At 32.0% G+C, this 16336-nt stretch overlaps 1 protein-coding gene across 3 annotated transcripts in view; it reads left to right on the forward strand.

Annotated features, from left to right (window-relative positions):
- Positions 1-16336, forward strand: part of Adgrb3 (adhesion G protein-coupled receptor B3) — a 673514-nt gene that overhangs the window by 270196 nt on the left and 386982 nt on the right. For all 3 annotated transcript variants that reach the window (XM_015487894.2, XM_015487895.2, XM_048805610.1), the window contains 2 exons: positions 1293-1454; positions 7615-7779. In XM_015487894.2, coding sequence (XP_015343380.1) covers positions 1293-1454; positions 7615-7779 — 327 coding nt within the window. The remainder of the gene's footprint in view (positions 1-1292; positions 1455-7614; positions 7780-16336) is intronic.

Here is a 16336-nt window from a genome sequence, read left to right on the forward strand (position 1 = left end):
CCCTCCTTCCCTCCCTCCCTCTCTCCCTCCTTCCCTCCCTCCCTCTCAACAGATTTCTCAAATAAGAAATCAGTGTGTCAAATTGTGTTCTGATCCAAACTTCTCTTTTCCCTGGGCACCAATTTATGAACCAGCTGCCTTGAATAGCATTGAAAATAATATCTAAGTCATTTGTTTACTCTTCAAAGAAAAAAGAACAACAAATGAATTACCATTACTATCCTTTTAATTCTATTCCAAAGGCAAATTCCAGACAGAATCTATAAAATAGAATTAGAATGCCCCTTGATCTATTTAATCAATGATGAAAAGTTTTCACAAACAACACCTCATCTATAAAAGTTTTCAACAGCTAAACAAATGGTTAACTTAGTTACTGCTAGCAGGTATAGGATGCAATTTGAATTTGAAGAGAAGCAATGGCAACTTTCAAACCATTTTTAAAATTCATCCTGGAGGTGATGCCAGAATAGAATTAGAAGCCCACTACAATGGTCTTTACAATGCTCAATGCTGCATCTCCTTGGGACATGAATTGAGATAATAATAGAAATTAGACATAATTTCAGGATGAAGCCAACTCCAAGAAAGTTAATGAATTCAGACATTATTTAACATCTTGGAGCCCTATTCTGGAATAAATTTTAGGCCCATACTAAAGTAATAGAAATTATAGAGAAATTCTTTTTCAATTTGAGTAAATATCACTTCTCTAGATTATAGGTGAAATTGTGAGCAAAGGGTTTTTAATACCACAGAACAAATATCTATCATAGGATGGAAAAATAAAAGTTTCACATGGAGTAACTTACAAAAAAAGTTGTTGGTGTTCAACACAGTTAAATTGATTCAAATTCTCAGGGCTCCATTTATCTTGCATTAGAAAGAGTGTTATCAATAAAGGACTAGGAACACACCCATATATTCCTGTTCACCAAAACCACATAGTGAGCTTTGACATATATTTAGTTTCTTTTCCATCAAAGGCTTGAAGAGAATTGCTTCAACTATAATTATTATTGAAAAATGCTGACTTGTTCCTTGTCAATAGGACAGTGAAATTTGTGAAGAGTAGCTTTACTAACAAGACTGGAACCAGTTTGGTCTTTGTATCAGCATTATATTTGTCCCTCTTTAAATTTGTTTTTCTCTGAAATGTTTTCTTGTACCTTTTGATGTACTATCATATTTTTACATTTGAAATTATTCATGCATGTCATAATGTCAGTTTGGTATAATGCTTGTGAGTATTCAAGACAGTATTTCACGTTTATTTATTGTCTTGCACGCAGGTGAATCTGGTGTGGAAGAGTGGTCCCAGTGGAGCACATGCTCAGTTACTTGTGGTCAAGGGTCGCAGGTGCGAACCAGAACTTGTGTATCACCTTACGGGACACACTGCAGCGGCCCATTAAGAGAATCAAGGGTTTGCAATAACACTGCCCTCTGTCCAGGTAGTGTTAGCAGCAACTACAACTGTGGATGTTATTGAATTATGTCATGCTACGCATTTGGAACAATTTGTTATTTTCATCTGAACTGGGTATAGACATTTTAATTAGAGTGGATAAGTGTAATTCCTACTCAACTGTGATATTTTACTATCTATGTGATTATTTCAGAGCAGTGAAGAACCTACATAAGTGACTGACTTCCTGTGGCAAATACCAGCTTCACATTTCTGTATCTGCTTCTTGTAGGATAAGGCTTACATATCTTTCCTATATTTTGTATGTCAAAAATGCCCAATCAAATGCTTGAGTAAAATATAATTTTACAGCATGCTAGAAATAGGATAGACATTGTTTAAGTCAGGGATTGACACAGTCTTTCAGGCCAAACAGCCAGCCATTTTCCTACCACTTATTGAACCCTATAAGAAAAATTAGTGTTCCTGATGAAAGACCAGTTATTTTATTTTATTAAATTCCCTGAAGTAATTACCCTTGAAGGAATCATTTACTCTTTTGAAAAAATAAAGTTATTAATGAAAAAGAAAGAGATCTTTAATGTTTACTGGAACACTGCATAATAGCATACCCACCAAGGATCAGATTTTTTTTATGTTGTATCAAAGTTTGGTTCTTATATCTATGCACACATGCATTTAATAGATGTCTTTCTCTCTTGGACCACTGACTTAAATGTAAAAAAAAAAGGTATTAATAGGAATCTGGCTTTTCTTTTAAAAAGTCTAAAGCACAGAATGTTAGGAATCCACATATTTATATTTTGTTCTAAACTTTTGGTGGATAGGTTACTGCAAAATTCCTGTGACTGCACAGTCTTTCCAGAGGCCTCCAAAAGAGAGTGGATATAGATGTACTGGTGCTGTAGTAGTGTTGCATCTGCTAAGTAATGCTTAAAAGTTTCCTGTTGAATTCCATTTTCAGAAATAGCTGATTCTGTAGTTACTTAAAGCAAGAGTAGAGAGTGGGTAGCATGAAAGAAGGGTGGGAATAAACTCAATTTCCTAACAGAATAGGCAAGTGGGATCCATTAAAAGACAGTCTGAAGGAGTTGTTGTTTAATGGGAATAAAGTTTCATTATTTACAAGATGAAAAAGTTCTGAAGATCTGTTTCACACCCATGTGAATATACCTAATACTGCTGAATTGTGCACTCAAAATTGTTCCAATGGTAAATTTTATGTTATGTGGTTTTTATTACAATAATGAAAAACATGGGGGATATACAGGTAAAGAAAGTGGTGGGCAGAAGGTGTAGGAGGAATGAATGAGATAATGATGTAGGAGATCTTAGAACTGAAAGGTAGGAAAGCAGTAGATGAAGAAAGAATTAAAGTTAAACAGGGCAAAACATTGATAGCTACGAAAAAAAAGAAGAATGCAAAAAACAGTAATTGCTTCTGAAAACAAGAACAATAAACAAGGGCCAATGGAAACAGACTAGATGAGAAAGAATATAAAGTAAAAACTAAAAAGATTCAGTTAAAAATAAATGCTTAAGGAGGTCATGGAAGGGAGAAGACCATGAGAAAAGATGCTTGAAAATAGGGATCACAGAGCAGAGTCTAGAGAGACACAAGTCAGGAGAAGGAAAACAATCAGAAAAGTGGGATCTGAGAATTCTAAAAATGAAATCTTTAGACCACAAGAGTAAATGCTTGTGGATCTTCATTTGAGTATGAGTACAGTGACCCTCTGGAAGAACACTTACTTAACCTGGTGCCTATGTAGAGTATTCACTCTATGGGTCCCATGATCAAGTTTTCTTTTTTTTTTTTTTGTTAATGACAGAAGTGTTCCTTGAGATTTAAGCTGTGCTAGATACATAAATTATCTCATCAGTGTCTATTTAATAGTCAAGAGGCTTTCAACATAATAAGGATAGAGTCTAATGGCAAAGGGCATTTGACTAGGTCCCAAAGAATTTTCATTCAGAGCTACATGTCCACTCACCAGCTATGCACATTCATAAGCTGACATTTGGAAATCTCCATCCTTCTGCCACAGGCTGCTGATTAAGCATCCACTGGGCACCAATAGCATCTGTAGCAGGAGAAGAGTGTTTCTCCCACGTTCAACTGCCAAGCTCTCTCCCTCTGTCTGATGACCAGAAAACTGAGCAGTGTTCTCTGCTTACAAAGTTTTCCTTGATTTCTTAGCCTTTTATCCTTACATCTATAGAAAAAGATATAAGCAATTACTAAATTCATTTTTATCATAAAGAGGAATGTTTGTCTTTCTAAATTTGGTTGAATAATACTGGTAAGAAATGTTTATCTTGTAATCATTGTTATAGTTCAATTTGTTTAATTAAAGATAATGAACTTTGTTAATTTATATTTAATTTTCCAAATATAAAGAATAATTTAGCAACTTCTTAAATTTAAAAATGTAGGATCAGTATTCTAGTTTATGAAATTGCAATTTATTTTACATGGTTATTGTATGTGCTTTGAAATATTTTATGCTCACTATTATGGTTAATTGTCTGCCAAGCTGAAAATAGTGAATTTTAAAATAGTTTAAAATAAACAGTATTTTAAACAATGTAAACATCTTTCTAAAACAATAAATTCCCAAGAAAATTAGTTCAGAAACAAATAACTAACTTGAAATACTGTGGAAACTAAAAATATATTTAACATTTAACTAATTAATATGACACAAAAACAGAAAATTAAATATTAAAGTCACTTTCCATGAAACATGTGGAATGATAGAATTAGAGTTTATATTTATTTGTACTATAAAAGATAGATCACTAGTGTTATAAATAAACTTTTACTCAAACTATTCAAATTGCAAAGAATTTTTAAAAACTAATTATTAAAACTGTTATTTCTAATATGAATCTGAGATATGCGACCTCTTGTAAAATTTTTGCTTTGACGTTATGTTCTCTTTAACAGGTCTTATTATTTAGAGTAGAAAATATGGAATAAACAGAAAGCAAATTGAGAAAATGACCTACTTTTAATTCTATATTTACCAACTTGATTCAATTAGATTTATGGTCTAACGTGTAGTTTTTCAACCTCTGCCAATTGGCTGTTGGCATTCTGATGATAAATCTTGGTTGCAGGGGGGCCTGTCTTATGCAATTTCAATGTCTAGCAACATCCCTGGCCTCTCACTAGGTACCTCTAGCACTTTATCTTTTTCTGAGTTTTGATGGCCAAAATGTTTCCAGACATTACCCAGTGTCTCCTGGGGGCAGATTTGTCTCTGGTTGAGAATCACTGATCTATGCCATATGTATCCTAATTCAATAGATGTCCACGTAGGCTGAAAAATAAGTTTGGATTTTATTTTTGTAAATGTCATAGTTGTCATATCCATTTATTTATTAAGGAAAAAACTTTTCACTGAAAGGAATTATTTTATGTACAATAAAATCTAAATCATAGATATTTTATTAATTATTTATTATTGTTTAATTTTGTAGATAATTTAAAATCTGGTGATAACATATCTTGTGTGTTTCATATTTTTTAAATTATATCTCTGGTCAACACAAAGAAGAGATATGATAATATAGCTGGTACCAAAGATAAAGAAGAAAACTATAAAAATGGATGAAGCTATTGAAGTTAAATGTTTTTTATGATTATTTTTCAAATTGACTATATAATTTATAGATTTTCATATTTTGCCAAAAAAATAGAAAAACTTATGTAACAACTCTCCTTTAAAATGAAAACATCTAATTTTTAATAAATGTCTTATGAAATGTCTTTAAATATTATAAAGAATGTGATATAATTTCCCACTAATTCAATACCTAAAATAACAAATTGTTAATAATTTACTACCTTTGTCAAATGAAAAACATTTTAAGCTTTTATGAAATGATGTGAATAAGTCATGAAATGTCACCATGTAACAATAAAGACTGTTAAAAAGTACTAAGTAACATTAATTTTTGATGAATCCTGTTCCATGATTTAAGTAAACCCATCAAGATTAATCAGTATTTTCTGGAAATTCATGGAGAAAATTTGCCAATTCAGCATTTTTTCTGGGATTGTGCAATGCATATTAAAGCAATACAATTTTATAGAATAGAAAATGAAGAGAACCAGAAATATGAATGAGATAGTGTTAATATTTTATATAGAAAATGGAGAAGACAGGTTGCTTTTAAATGGAGAAATCTTAGTAATTGGAAAGAAGTACAAAAGTTGATAAAAATATAAATTTTACTTAAAAACACATTCATGTAAATTACTTTTAAATATCATTTTATAATTTATTATACATACATATACACATACACTCATATATATTAATATGCACATATTTTAAAACTATATGTGTATATTTAAAATTAAATATCATCTTACTATCTATCCTAATACTAATGGATACAAATTGGCTTTGGTTTTTCCAACTTTTCTTGGGAAAAATGGAAAAAAAATCTTAATTTATTTCACTTTCTTGTTCTTTTCTATGCTACTTTAAAATATTTTCCCAGCATGTAGCATAGAATCTTTAAGAGTTTGAATATTACTCAAATTTGGCTAATTTTCCCTATATTTGAACATATTTTCACCACTAGTTGAGGTAACTCAATAACATAAATAGAAGAGAATAGTATGCCTCATTATTAAGGTATTATATTTGTGGGTTTCTTTTTAAATTTATTTATTTATGTTTTAAATTGTATGTACCTATGTATTACCTAATGCTTTGACATATATGCACATTGTAGAATTTTTAAATCTAGCTGTACTCAATGACAACATATTGTACTCTTAATATGATGTTAAGTAGTCTCACCACAAAAATGATAATCCTATGTGGTAGTACATTTTCCAGTTAGCTAAATATAAGTATATTATGATGTTTTTAAGGTAACAACTTGGTCAGCATATACATGAAGAAAATTCTAAATATATTGTATTTACTCACATAATTCCTCTGCCACTTTATATGAATTTGTGCTTACCCCTGCCAATACTGAAGAGAAAATGAGCGAATTTTTTGTCATTTTCTACTATAAATTTTACCCTCTCCACTCCTCCCAGTGAGTGGCATTTCACTCTTCTGTAACCTTGAACTTAGGCTCTTCTAAGGCCAGAAGCTCACATCAAGACAGGAGCTTCTCAACAGAAGACTACTTTTTTTCTTGACTTCATTTTATTTGTGTTATCCACAAGGTGCTATGGCTTACTACCCCAAATATTAAGTTTGGGATGACAGCAGTAATTTGAACATTCAGAGAAGGGATCTAAATTTTGAAGCCTGGTAGTCTTTTGTAAAAGATACCAGTATTTATTCAGAATTGTTATTATGAAGGAACAAAGATCATGTTGTTATGTCTGGTCAAGTTTAATCTCATTGTAATGAAATATGTGAAGTCTTGGTATATTCATAGTTATGTTGTCATAATCTTTGTTATATAACTTGGATTGTTAATGAAATTTATACAAATTAGGAGTACTTTCAGTTCTCCCAAGCTGTCAGAGAAAGAAGAGTGTCTTCTGATTTTTATGGCCATTAGAAAGAGATCCTCATGTTTACCACTCATTTTGAAATAGGGGAAAGAAGAGGATCTTATTCGAGTGTTTAAAATGACCCTCTTAGGCAAAGGTGGTTACTTTGAACCAAAAAATTTTAATAAAATATATTGATTTTCTAAAATGAAATTTAAAACCTTTTGAAATATATACCATCAATTTTCAGATTGTTTTCATTTTCTGATTCAATAAAAATTTTTAATTCTCACACATTACAAGTATTAGAAGAATTAGTTTGGTCCTTGGTAATTTAAATGCAAATTTAACTCCAGAGGTTCATTTCTGTTATTAGAAATTTAGTTTTATATATTCTACCTTAGTTAATCTTATTTTGACTTAAAAATAACTTGTGTTTTATGAAGAGGGAGAGAGGCACAAGGAATTTTTAAGCTTTTTGACATGAGCCATAACTACAAATGTAGAAAGAAGTGCATACAGTTTAATATTATTTTAATGGATTTTAAATTAAATTTTCACTTTTATGGAAAATAAGACTGCTATTGCAACTAAATTTTAAAAGTATCCTCATACTTTATTCAATGAGTTTTTTTTCTTAATTATACAGAAAATAATCTTGGGCTTTACCATCTGGTTTGGTTATTGAAGCTTCTTTGCTTTATTACAGTACATGGAGTTTGGGAGGAATGGTCACCATGGAGTTTATGCTCATTTACATGTGGTCGAGGCCAAAGAACAAGAACAAGATCATGCACACCTCCTCAGTATGGAGGGAGGCCCTGTGAAGGACCAGAAACACATCATAAGCCTTGTAATATCGCCCTCTGTCCAGGTGAGCATATTTGCTTTTGGTGAACTTTGCATTTATATGCTTTATATACAGTTCCTAGTGTACATAGGATATAAAAGAATAGAACTCTTTTAGTCACATTGGAAAATGTGCTCCCTGGTTATTGTTTCTAGCCCCAAATTGGTTACCTTCCCAGACTCTACCATTTATAACAATATATATTTTCTTGAGTGAGTATGAATCACCTTTATTGGATTTCTATAAATGTGTATACTAATGTTTTCCAATGAGTTTTATCTACACTTGATTTCCCCTTCTAAGAAAATTTCAAGAATTCCTTAGATCTTGAAATTGATTGTTACTCTCATATGATAACTAGAAAGATTTTATTTAGTGGTGGTTCTCCCTCTGTCATTCCTTCATGCTCATTCAGTTAAGGAAGGGAATTGCCACTGACCGTGTGTGAAAATGACAGATACTTGGTAGGATGTTGGACTTTTCAGATCTACTGCTGGCTGCATAAAATGATTACTCATAAATGATATATAATATTTATGTGGTTATGGAAGACTATATAGTCTGTTCTTGGAACATATTTATGTTGTGTTAAATTTTTCTGTTTCAAATCTATTCTATCTTTATTAATTTCACCAGTTATGACACAGAGAAGTTTTCATAACACTATTATTTAGATTATTCACACATTCAAACATAAATATGTCCAAAATGAATAGAACTGATCTCTATCTTCAAGAGACTCACAATTTGGAGGTGGGGAGGAATGCATACACATAAATGACAGACTCTCCCAGAAAAAGATAGATATGAATGATGTGTGGCAAAATCTATCAAGAATGACAAATGACTATAAAAATTCATTCATTAACTCTTTGGGAGATTTTTCTGTTTGATTACATCTTCTGCATATGCAAACAACATACCCAGAATCCCAGTTATGTTGGATCTGAAAACATTATCCATCTCACATTCAATACCATTTACACTCTAAACTCCCCAAATCAATATCTTATGGTATGAGGCAGTGCTTCAAAGTTCTGAAATTTTAACTATCTAAAACATTTTAAGATTTGAAAAACTATATAAACACTCAAATAACAAGCTAAATTTTCCCCATTACTTCAGAGAAGGACTACTAAATTCTTATACTTAACGGCATACAGTTAGGGATAAAGGAATTTTATTGAACAGGACATTATAAATAATATGAATTATGAATATAATCCATATAAGCCAATAGCCATGTAATTATGGGTATTGGGAAATGAAAGTCATGATTACTTGTTTGTAAATTACTCACAGAATATCAGTTCATTCGATCAATTTTATTCTTTCTATATATAAATGCGTAGATGGGCACACACATGCATACACATTCATATCCTATCATTTCTCTAAGGGTTTGGGAAAGTTTATTCAAAGTTTTGAATTTGTAAAATGTATAGTGCTATTCAGTGACATTAATGGAGAATCAAATATAGTTCAATCTTATTTGTTTATGGTGAATGAAAAAATAAATTTTGGTAAATAAAAAGTAATAGATAACTAAAGAACTTGTTAATACTTTGATTTTTATTACTATTTTTTTACCTCAACTGGTCCACATGTATACAAAGATATAGCATCATTAATCAGTTAAAATATTATAATCCAGTTTTCTCATAATCTACTTTCCATGAAGAACTCTTTCAGGAATAAAACACTTGGACATTGGGTATAAGGAGACTATATTGTGAGAATTCAGATGTGAAGACTCATTTTCCTACATTGATATAGTTGTGGCTCTATCATTCAAGTAGTAAACATATGTGTTTTTGAGCTGGATGGTGTTTAATGGTATTATACTATCCATGGGATCGCTCTAAGACAGCTAAAACCAGATGACTTACTTTCATGTAGATCCTTCATTTCAGGACATTATGCTTTTATTTTATTTGTAAATCTGGCCCATCCAGTATGCTCTCATAAGTGAGCATTATAGGTCCATCTCTTTGTACTTAAATTCATCATGAGTTGTTTCTTTTTCCTGTTATTTTGATTCTTAAATTTAGTTACACAATAAAAGATGTAAAACTTTTGTCATATTATATTCTTAATTTATTTCTGATATGAAAGGAAACTCTAATAGTTGGGATTTTTAAAAATACTTTCATATTCTGCCAAAATTTTTGTGCATTATCATTTATAAATTATGTAAGATGTATTTTGTGCAAACATTAGCAATTCCCCTTAGAACTAATTGTCTTATAGCTAAACTCACTGATTATACCTTCAGGGATTATAAAACCATCATTAATCATCAACTAGGTATAAGACTACTGAGAATATAATTCCTTATCTCAAAAATTTAAAATCTCTTATGTAGATTCAGACATAAGAATATGAAAAGTTGAACGCAGTTTTAACATTATATGTAAGTACTTCAGCCTGAGTGAAAAGTGGTTATTTGAAGATTCAGTGGTTTGGTTAACATTTCTTCTAGCCATGCTACCTATTTCTTAGATGTCCTCTTATGGGATTAAGCTATGACAGGAGGTGTTTCAGTAGTGAAGAAGTAGGTTAAGTCCCACATTAGCTGGTTTTTGATTGGACCTAGTATGAAGTGCAGACAAGAAGAAGATGGCAGAAATCACAAATTGTATCAGTACTCATTACTAAATTTTGCAAGATTTGGCAATATGAATTGTAGTAAGGGCAGTGCCAGGTTAGTGTGGGATTGTGCTACAACAGCATTCCACCATCTTGCTTTAAGAAACAGGTATAACCCCTACAATGAAGTAAACATCATGTAGGGATGAGTGTATTGTTCACATTCAATAGTGAAAGTTATTTTTTTTAATTTGCACATAATTTGGTATTTATGTATGAGTAGATAATGTCCTATCAGATACTTTTCTTAGTCAATATCCAACCTTCTCCCACTTTTGTTAGAGTGAAAACCTTCTGCCTGGGATCGATATAAAGAGAGACAAAAAAAGGGAAAGATAGATATGGCATTTCCTAATTTTTTGTAACTAGTAAATTGTAATTACATTCCTAATTTGATAATTATCAATTAATAATTGCTAATTGAAACTAATAGTTTCAATGTATGTAACAATGTCTGAGAACAGGGGTTCATGTTAATGGGAAAGGATATAAGCAGCACAGAGTATGGGGTAACAATAGGAATTCACTATTATTCATTCACTTTCTCATAAATACAATGTGATCTCCATTTCCCACTTTTGTCATCTATACTATTAAGTAACATGAATATTACTGAAGAGTGTGTGTGTGTGTGTGTGTGTGTGTGTGTGTTTGATGGTGTTTGTGATCTGTTTCTCTTATCTCACCAAACTTAAAGTTCAGTCAAATCTATTTTTTTAATTTTCTCTGAATTTTCATTGTAGTTACTAATTAAATATTGAGTTTATAATGGTTTTAATTGGTGTATTTGAGTAAAAGGAGCCCCTCTCCTATTTTCTACTTATTTCTCCATTGAACTTTGAACCTGGTAATAGCTAATAAATTACTATTGAATAGATTTTCTTGACATTCACATTTGTGAATTTCTAGTATTTATCTCAATTTTTAAAGGATATCTTCTACATCTATTTAGTAATATATTAATGTGGTATTATATAAGGATCTTGGATTTTTGCCAAGGACACATTTAAATTTAGATTTTTAACTCATAATATAATTGTGACACTCCTCTGATCCATAGTTTCTTCATCTTTAAAATGTGGGTGTTAGCAATACCTACTTCACAGGACTATTAGGAGAACTATGTGAGGTGCTTCATAAACTGAAAACACTGAAATTAATATTACTTGTATTATGTCAGTGCCCTCCAGCCAATGTCCACCAGGATCATAAGTTAAGTTTGTTATCTTCAGCCATGAGAAAACACTAACAAGGAGAACTGTGAGGCATCTCACAGAGGGTTAGAAGAGCCTTAAGAAAAAGACGTTGGTTTACACAGGTGCTTTCAGGGAGAGTTTAATAGCCAGGAACATTGTTCTGGGTTGGCTGTGGTTATGAAAGAAGAACAAGTCTACAAGTCTATGATGGGCTATATTGATAAATAGTCTAAAAAAAAGGAAGACTAACTACAATTGGTAAAGAAGTAGCATCTACTCATTTTAGCTCTGGTGTTTTGTAGACTGTACCGTGACCTTGTTTTTGTCTCTGAAGTGAACGCTTCTGATATTGATGTTCTCATAGATGTCTTGGGTCCAGGGAAATACATGAACTCTACTGTGAGCACCAGACAAGCTATGAAGATCAGAGATGTCAACTATGTCAAACCAATTCCTGGTGTCCCTTCACAGTGATTATTCTCCTAGCGTGCTCTGCTCGCTTTGGAAGTCTCTGACTTTCCCTGATGTTTAACTGGAGAAGAGCATCAGTTGTAATGGAATGTTTGAGTTTTTCTAGTTTGCTCACCATTAAAATTATATTAATATATATCCAGAAAATAATACTTAAATAAACTTTTCCAAAACTGAATACAGCAGAAACCTCAAAAGCTTAAGTTCTCAGTTCAAAACTTCAAATTTTCTTTATAATAAATGGCTATGTAAGTAAAATTTTCCTTGTGAGTAGTTGAGCATTAGAGAACCCCATTATTCCAGTTGGATCCTCATTAATGTTTCAGTTTTTTTCATTTCTCATCATGATACCTGTTCATGTAGTAAAGTGCAACTAAAACAGAGAAAATTAATAAAAAATGAGTGACAGATAAAATTGAAAATAAATGATGAAAGAAATAAATTAGCAGATAAGTAATTTTTTATTTATATATTAAAATATGAATAAATAAATTTAATTATCTGATTTAGTGTGAAATTAAGTGGTCTGGAATTTAGAACACATGGATTAAGTCTCAGTGCTAATACTAAATTTGAACAACTTATCTATTCATTCCTCAGTTTTCCTATTTATAAAATGGAACCAATATTCATTATCTTTTTACATCATGGGATTGATTGAGATATGATTATAATTACTTGTATGTAGCTTCAAAAGTATATAACAATATAAAGTAGAGGATATTTGTCAATATTCATATAAGGATATTACTTTAATATTAAGAAATTTTGCATCTATTGACATGATCATATGATTTTTATCTTTAAGTCTATTGATGTGATGAATTACATTTACTGATTTCCATATGTTGAACCAAACCTTGCTTCCCTGGATGAACCCTACTTGACCATGGTGCACTATCTTTTTGATATGTTTTTGTATTCGATTTGCCAGAATTTTATTGAGAATTTTTGCATCTATATTCATTATAGATATTGGTCTGAAGTTTTCTTTCTTTGATGTGTCTTTGTCTGGTTTTGGAATCAGGGTGATATTGGCCTCACAGAATGTATTTGGAAGTGTTCCCTCTTTTTCTAGTTCATGAAATAGTTTGAGAAGTATTGGTATTAGTTATTCTTTAAAGGTCTTGTGGAACTCAGCTGTGTATCCATCCAGTCCTAGGCTTTTCTTGGTTGGTAGGCTTCTGAAATTGATCTGTTTAAATTGTGTATATCATCCTGATTTAGTTTGGGCATATCATATGCCTCTAGAAATTTGTTGATACCTTTGATATTTTGTATTTTATTGAGCTACAAATTTTCAAAATAATTTCTAATTATATTCTGTATTTCTGAAGTGTCCATCATAATATTTTATTTTTCATCATGAATGTTAGTAATTTGAGTTTTCTGTCTCCTTCTCTTCATTAGTATGGCTAATGGTTTATCAATTTTATTTATTTTTTAAAAGAACCAACTTTTGATTTGTCAATTTTGTGAATCATTTCTTCTGTTTCAATTTCATTGATTTCAGCTCTGATTTTAATTATTTCCTGTCTTCTACTGCTTTTGGGGTTGATTTTTTCTTTTTCTAGGGCTCTGAGAAATAATGTTAGGTCATTTATTTGTTGACTTTTTCTTCTTCTAAGGAATGAACTCCATGCAATGAACTTTCCTCTTAGAGCTGCCTTCATAGTGTCCAGAGATTTCGATATGTTCTATCAGTTTTCTCATTTACCTTTAATAATTTTTTAATCTTCTCCTTGATATCTTTTGCAACCCATTGTTCATTCAACAGCATATTATTTAGTTTCCAGATGTTGGAGTATCTTTTATTTTTTATTTTATCATTGATTTCTAATTTCATTCCATTGTGTTCAGATAGAATGTAGGGTAGTATCTCTGTTTTTTTTTTTTTTTTGGTATTTACTAAGAAATGCCACATATATTTTGTGGCAAAATATATGCATTCCTTCATGTTCAAAACACTAGAAAAACTAGGGATATCAGGAACATACCACAACACTGTAAAAGCTATCTATGCTAAGTCCCAGGCCAACATCATTCTAAATGGAGAAAAATTGGAAACATTCCCTCTAAAAGCTGGAACAAGACAGGGATGCCCTCTTTCACCACTTCTATTTAACATAGTTCTTAAAACTCTAGCCAGAACAATTAGACAGACTAAAGAAATTAAAGGGATACAGATAAGAAAAGAAGAACTCAAATTATCTTTGTTTGCAGATGATGTGATTCTATACCTAGAAGACCCAAAACATTCCACCAGAAATCTCCTAAAATTAATAAATGAATTCAGCAAAGTAGCTGGATATAAAAATCAACACCCATAATTCAAAGGCATTTCTGTACATCAGTGGCAAACCTCTGAAAGAGAAATTAGGAAAACCACCCCATTTACAATAGCCTAAAAAAAAAAAAAAACTCGGGAATACACATAACAAAAGAGGTGAAAGACCTCTACAATGAAAACTATAGCATACTAAAAAAGAAATTAAAGGAGACTTTAGATGATGGAAAGCTCTACCTTGTTCTTGGATAGGCAGAATTAATATTGTCAAAATGACCATGCTACTAAAAGCACTTTATAGATTCAATGCAATCCCAATCAAAACCCCAATGACATTCCTCATAGAAATAAAAAAAGCAGTCATAAAATTCATTTGGAAAAATAAGAGACCCAGAAAGCCAAAGCAATACTTAGCAAGAAGAGTGAAGCTGGTGATATAACTATTCCAGACCTTAAACTAAACTACAGAGCAATAATGACAAAAATGGCATGGTATTTGCACCAAAATCAACCTATAGACCAATGGTACATAATAGAGGACACAGAGAATAATCCACATAACTACAGTTATATTAGACAAAGGCACCAAAAGCATACATTGGAGAAAAGATAGCCTCTTCAACAAATGGTGCTGGGAAAACTGGAAATCCACATGTAACAAAAATGAAATGATCCCTCGATCTCTCACCATGCATAAAACTCAACTCAAAGTGGATCAAGGACCTAGGAATTCAACCAGAGACCTTGCACCTAATGGAAGAAAAAGTAGGCCCAAATATCTATCATGTCTGATTAGGCCCCCAACTTCCTTAATAAGACTCCTGTAATGCAAGAATTAAAACCAAGAATCAATAAATGGGATGGATTCAAGCTACAAAGCTTCTTTTCAGCAAAAGAAACAATCAGTGAGGTGAATAGAGAGCCTACAGAATGGGAGCAAATTTTTACCACAGGTACAGCAGATAGAGCACTGATCTCTAGAATACATAAAGAACTCATAAACCTTAACACCAAAAAAAAAAACCAAATAACTCAGTCAGTAATTGGGCCAGGGAACTGAAGAGACACTTCTCAAAAGAGGATATTCAATCAATCAACAAACATATGAAAAGATGTTCAACATCTCTAGCAATTAGAGAAATGCAAATCAAAACTACTCTTAAGATTTTATCTCACTCCAGTCAGAATGGCAGCTATCAAGAATACAAACAACAATAAGTGTTGGTGAGGATGTGGGGAAAAAGGCACACTCATACATTGCTGGTGCGATTGCAAATTGGTGCAGCTAATCTGGAAAGCAGTATGGAGATTCCTTGGAAAACTTGGAATGGAACCACCATTTGATCCAGCTATTCCACTCCTCGGTTTATACCCAAAGGACTTAAAAACAGAATACTACAGGGACACAGCCGTATCAATGTTTATAGCAGCACAATTTACAATAGCTAAATTGTGGAAACAACCCAGATGCCCTTCAGTAGATGAATGGATAAAGTAACTATGGTATATATACACAATGGAAAATTACCCAGTATTAAAAGAGAATAAAATCATGACATTTTCAGGTAAATGGATGGAGTTGGAGAATATAATGCTAAGTGAAGTAAGCCAATCCCAAGAAACCAAAGGCCAAATGTTTTCTTTGGTATGAGGTTGCTGACTCATAATGGTGATGGGGGGTCGCATGAAAGAAATAGAGGAACTTTAGATAGGGTAAAGGGGAGGGAGGGGAAGGGAGAGGGCAAAGTAGTAGGAATGATGGTGGAATGGGTTAGACATCATTACCCTAAGTACATGCATGAAAACACGAATGTTGGGGCTGGGGATGTGGCTTAAGCGGTAGCGTGCTCACCTGGCATGCGTGCGGCCCGGGTTCGATCCTCAGCACCACATACAAACAAAGATGTTGTGTCTGCCGAAAAAAAAACTAAAAAATAAATATTAAAAAAAAATTCTCTCTCTCTCTCTCTCTCTCTCT

This window comes from Marmota marmota, unplaced genomic scaffold, assembly GCF_001458135.2.
Source record: "Marmota marmota marmota unplaced genomic scaffold, marMar, whole genome shotgun sequence".
NCBI lineage: Eukaryota > Metazoa > Chordata > Mammalia > Rodentia > Sciuridae > Marmota > Marmota marmota.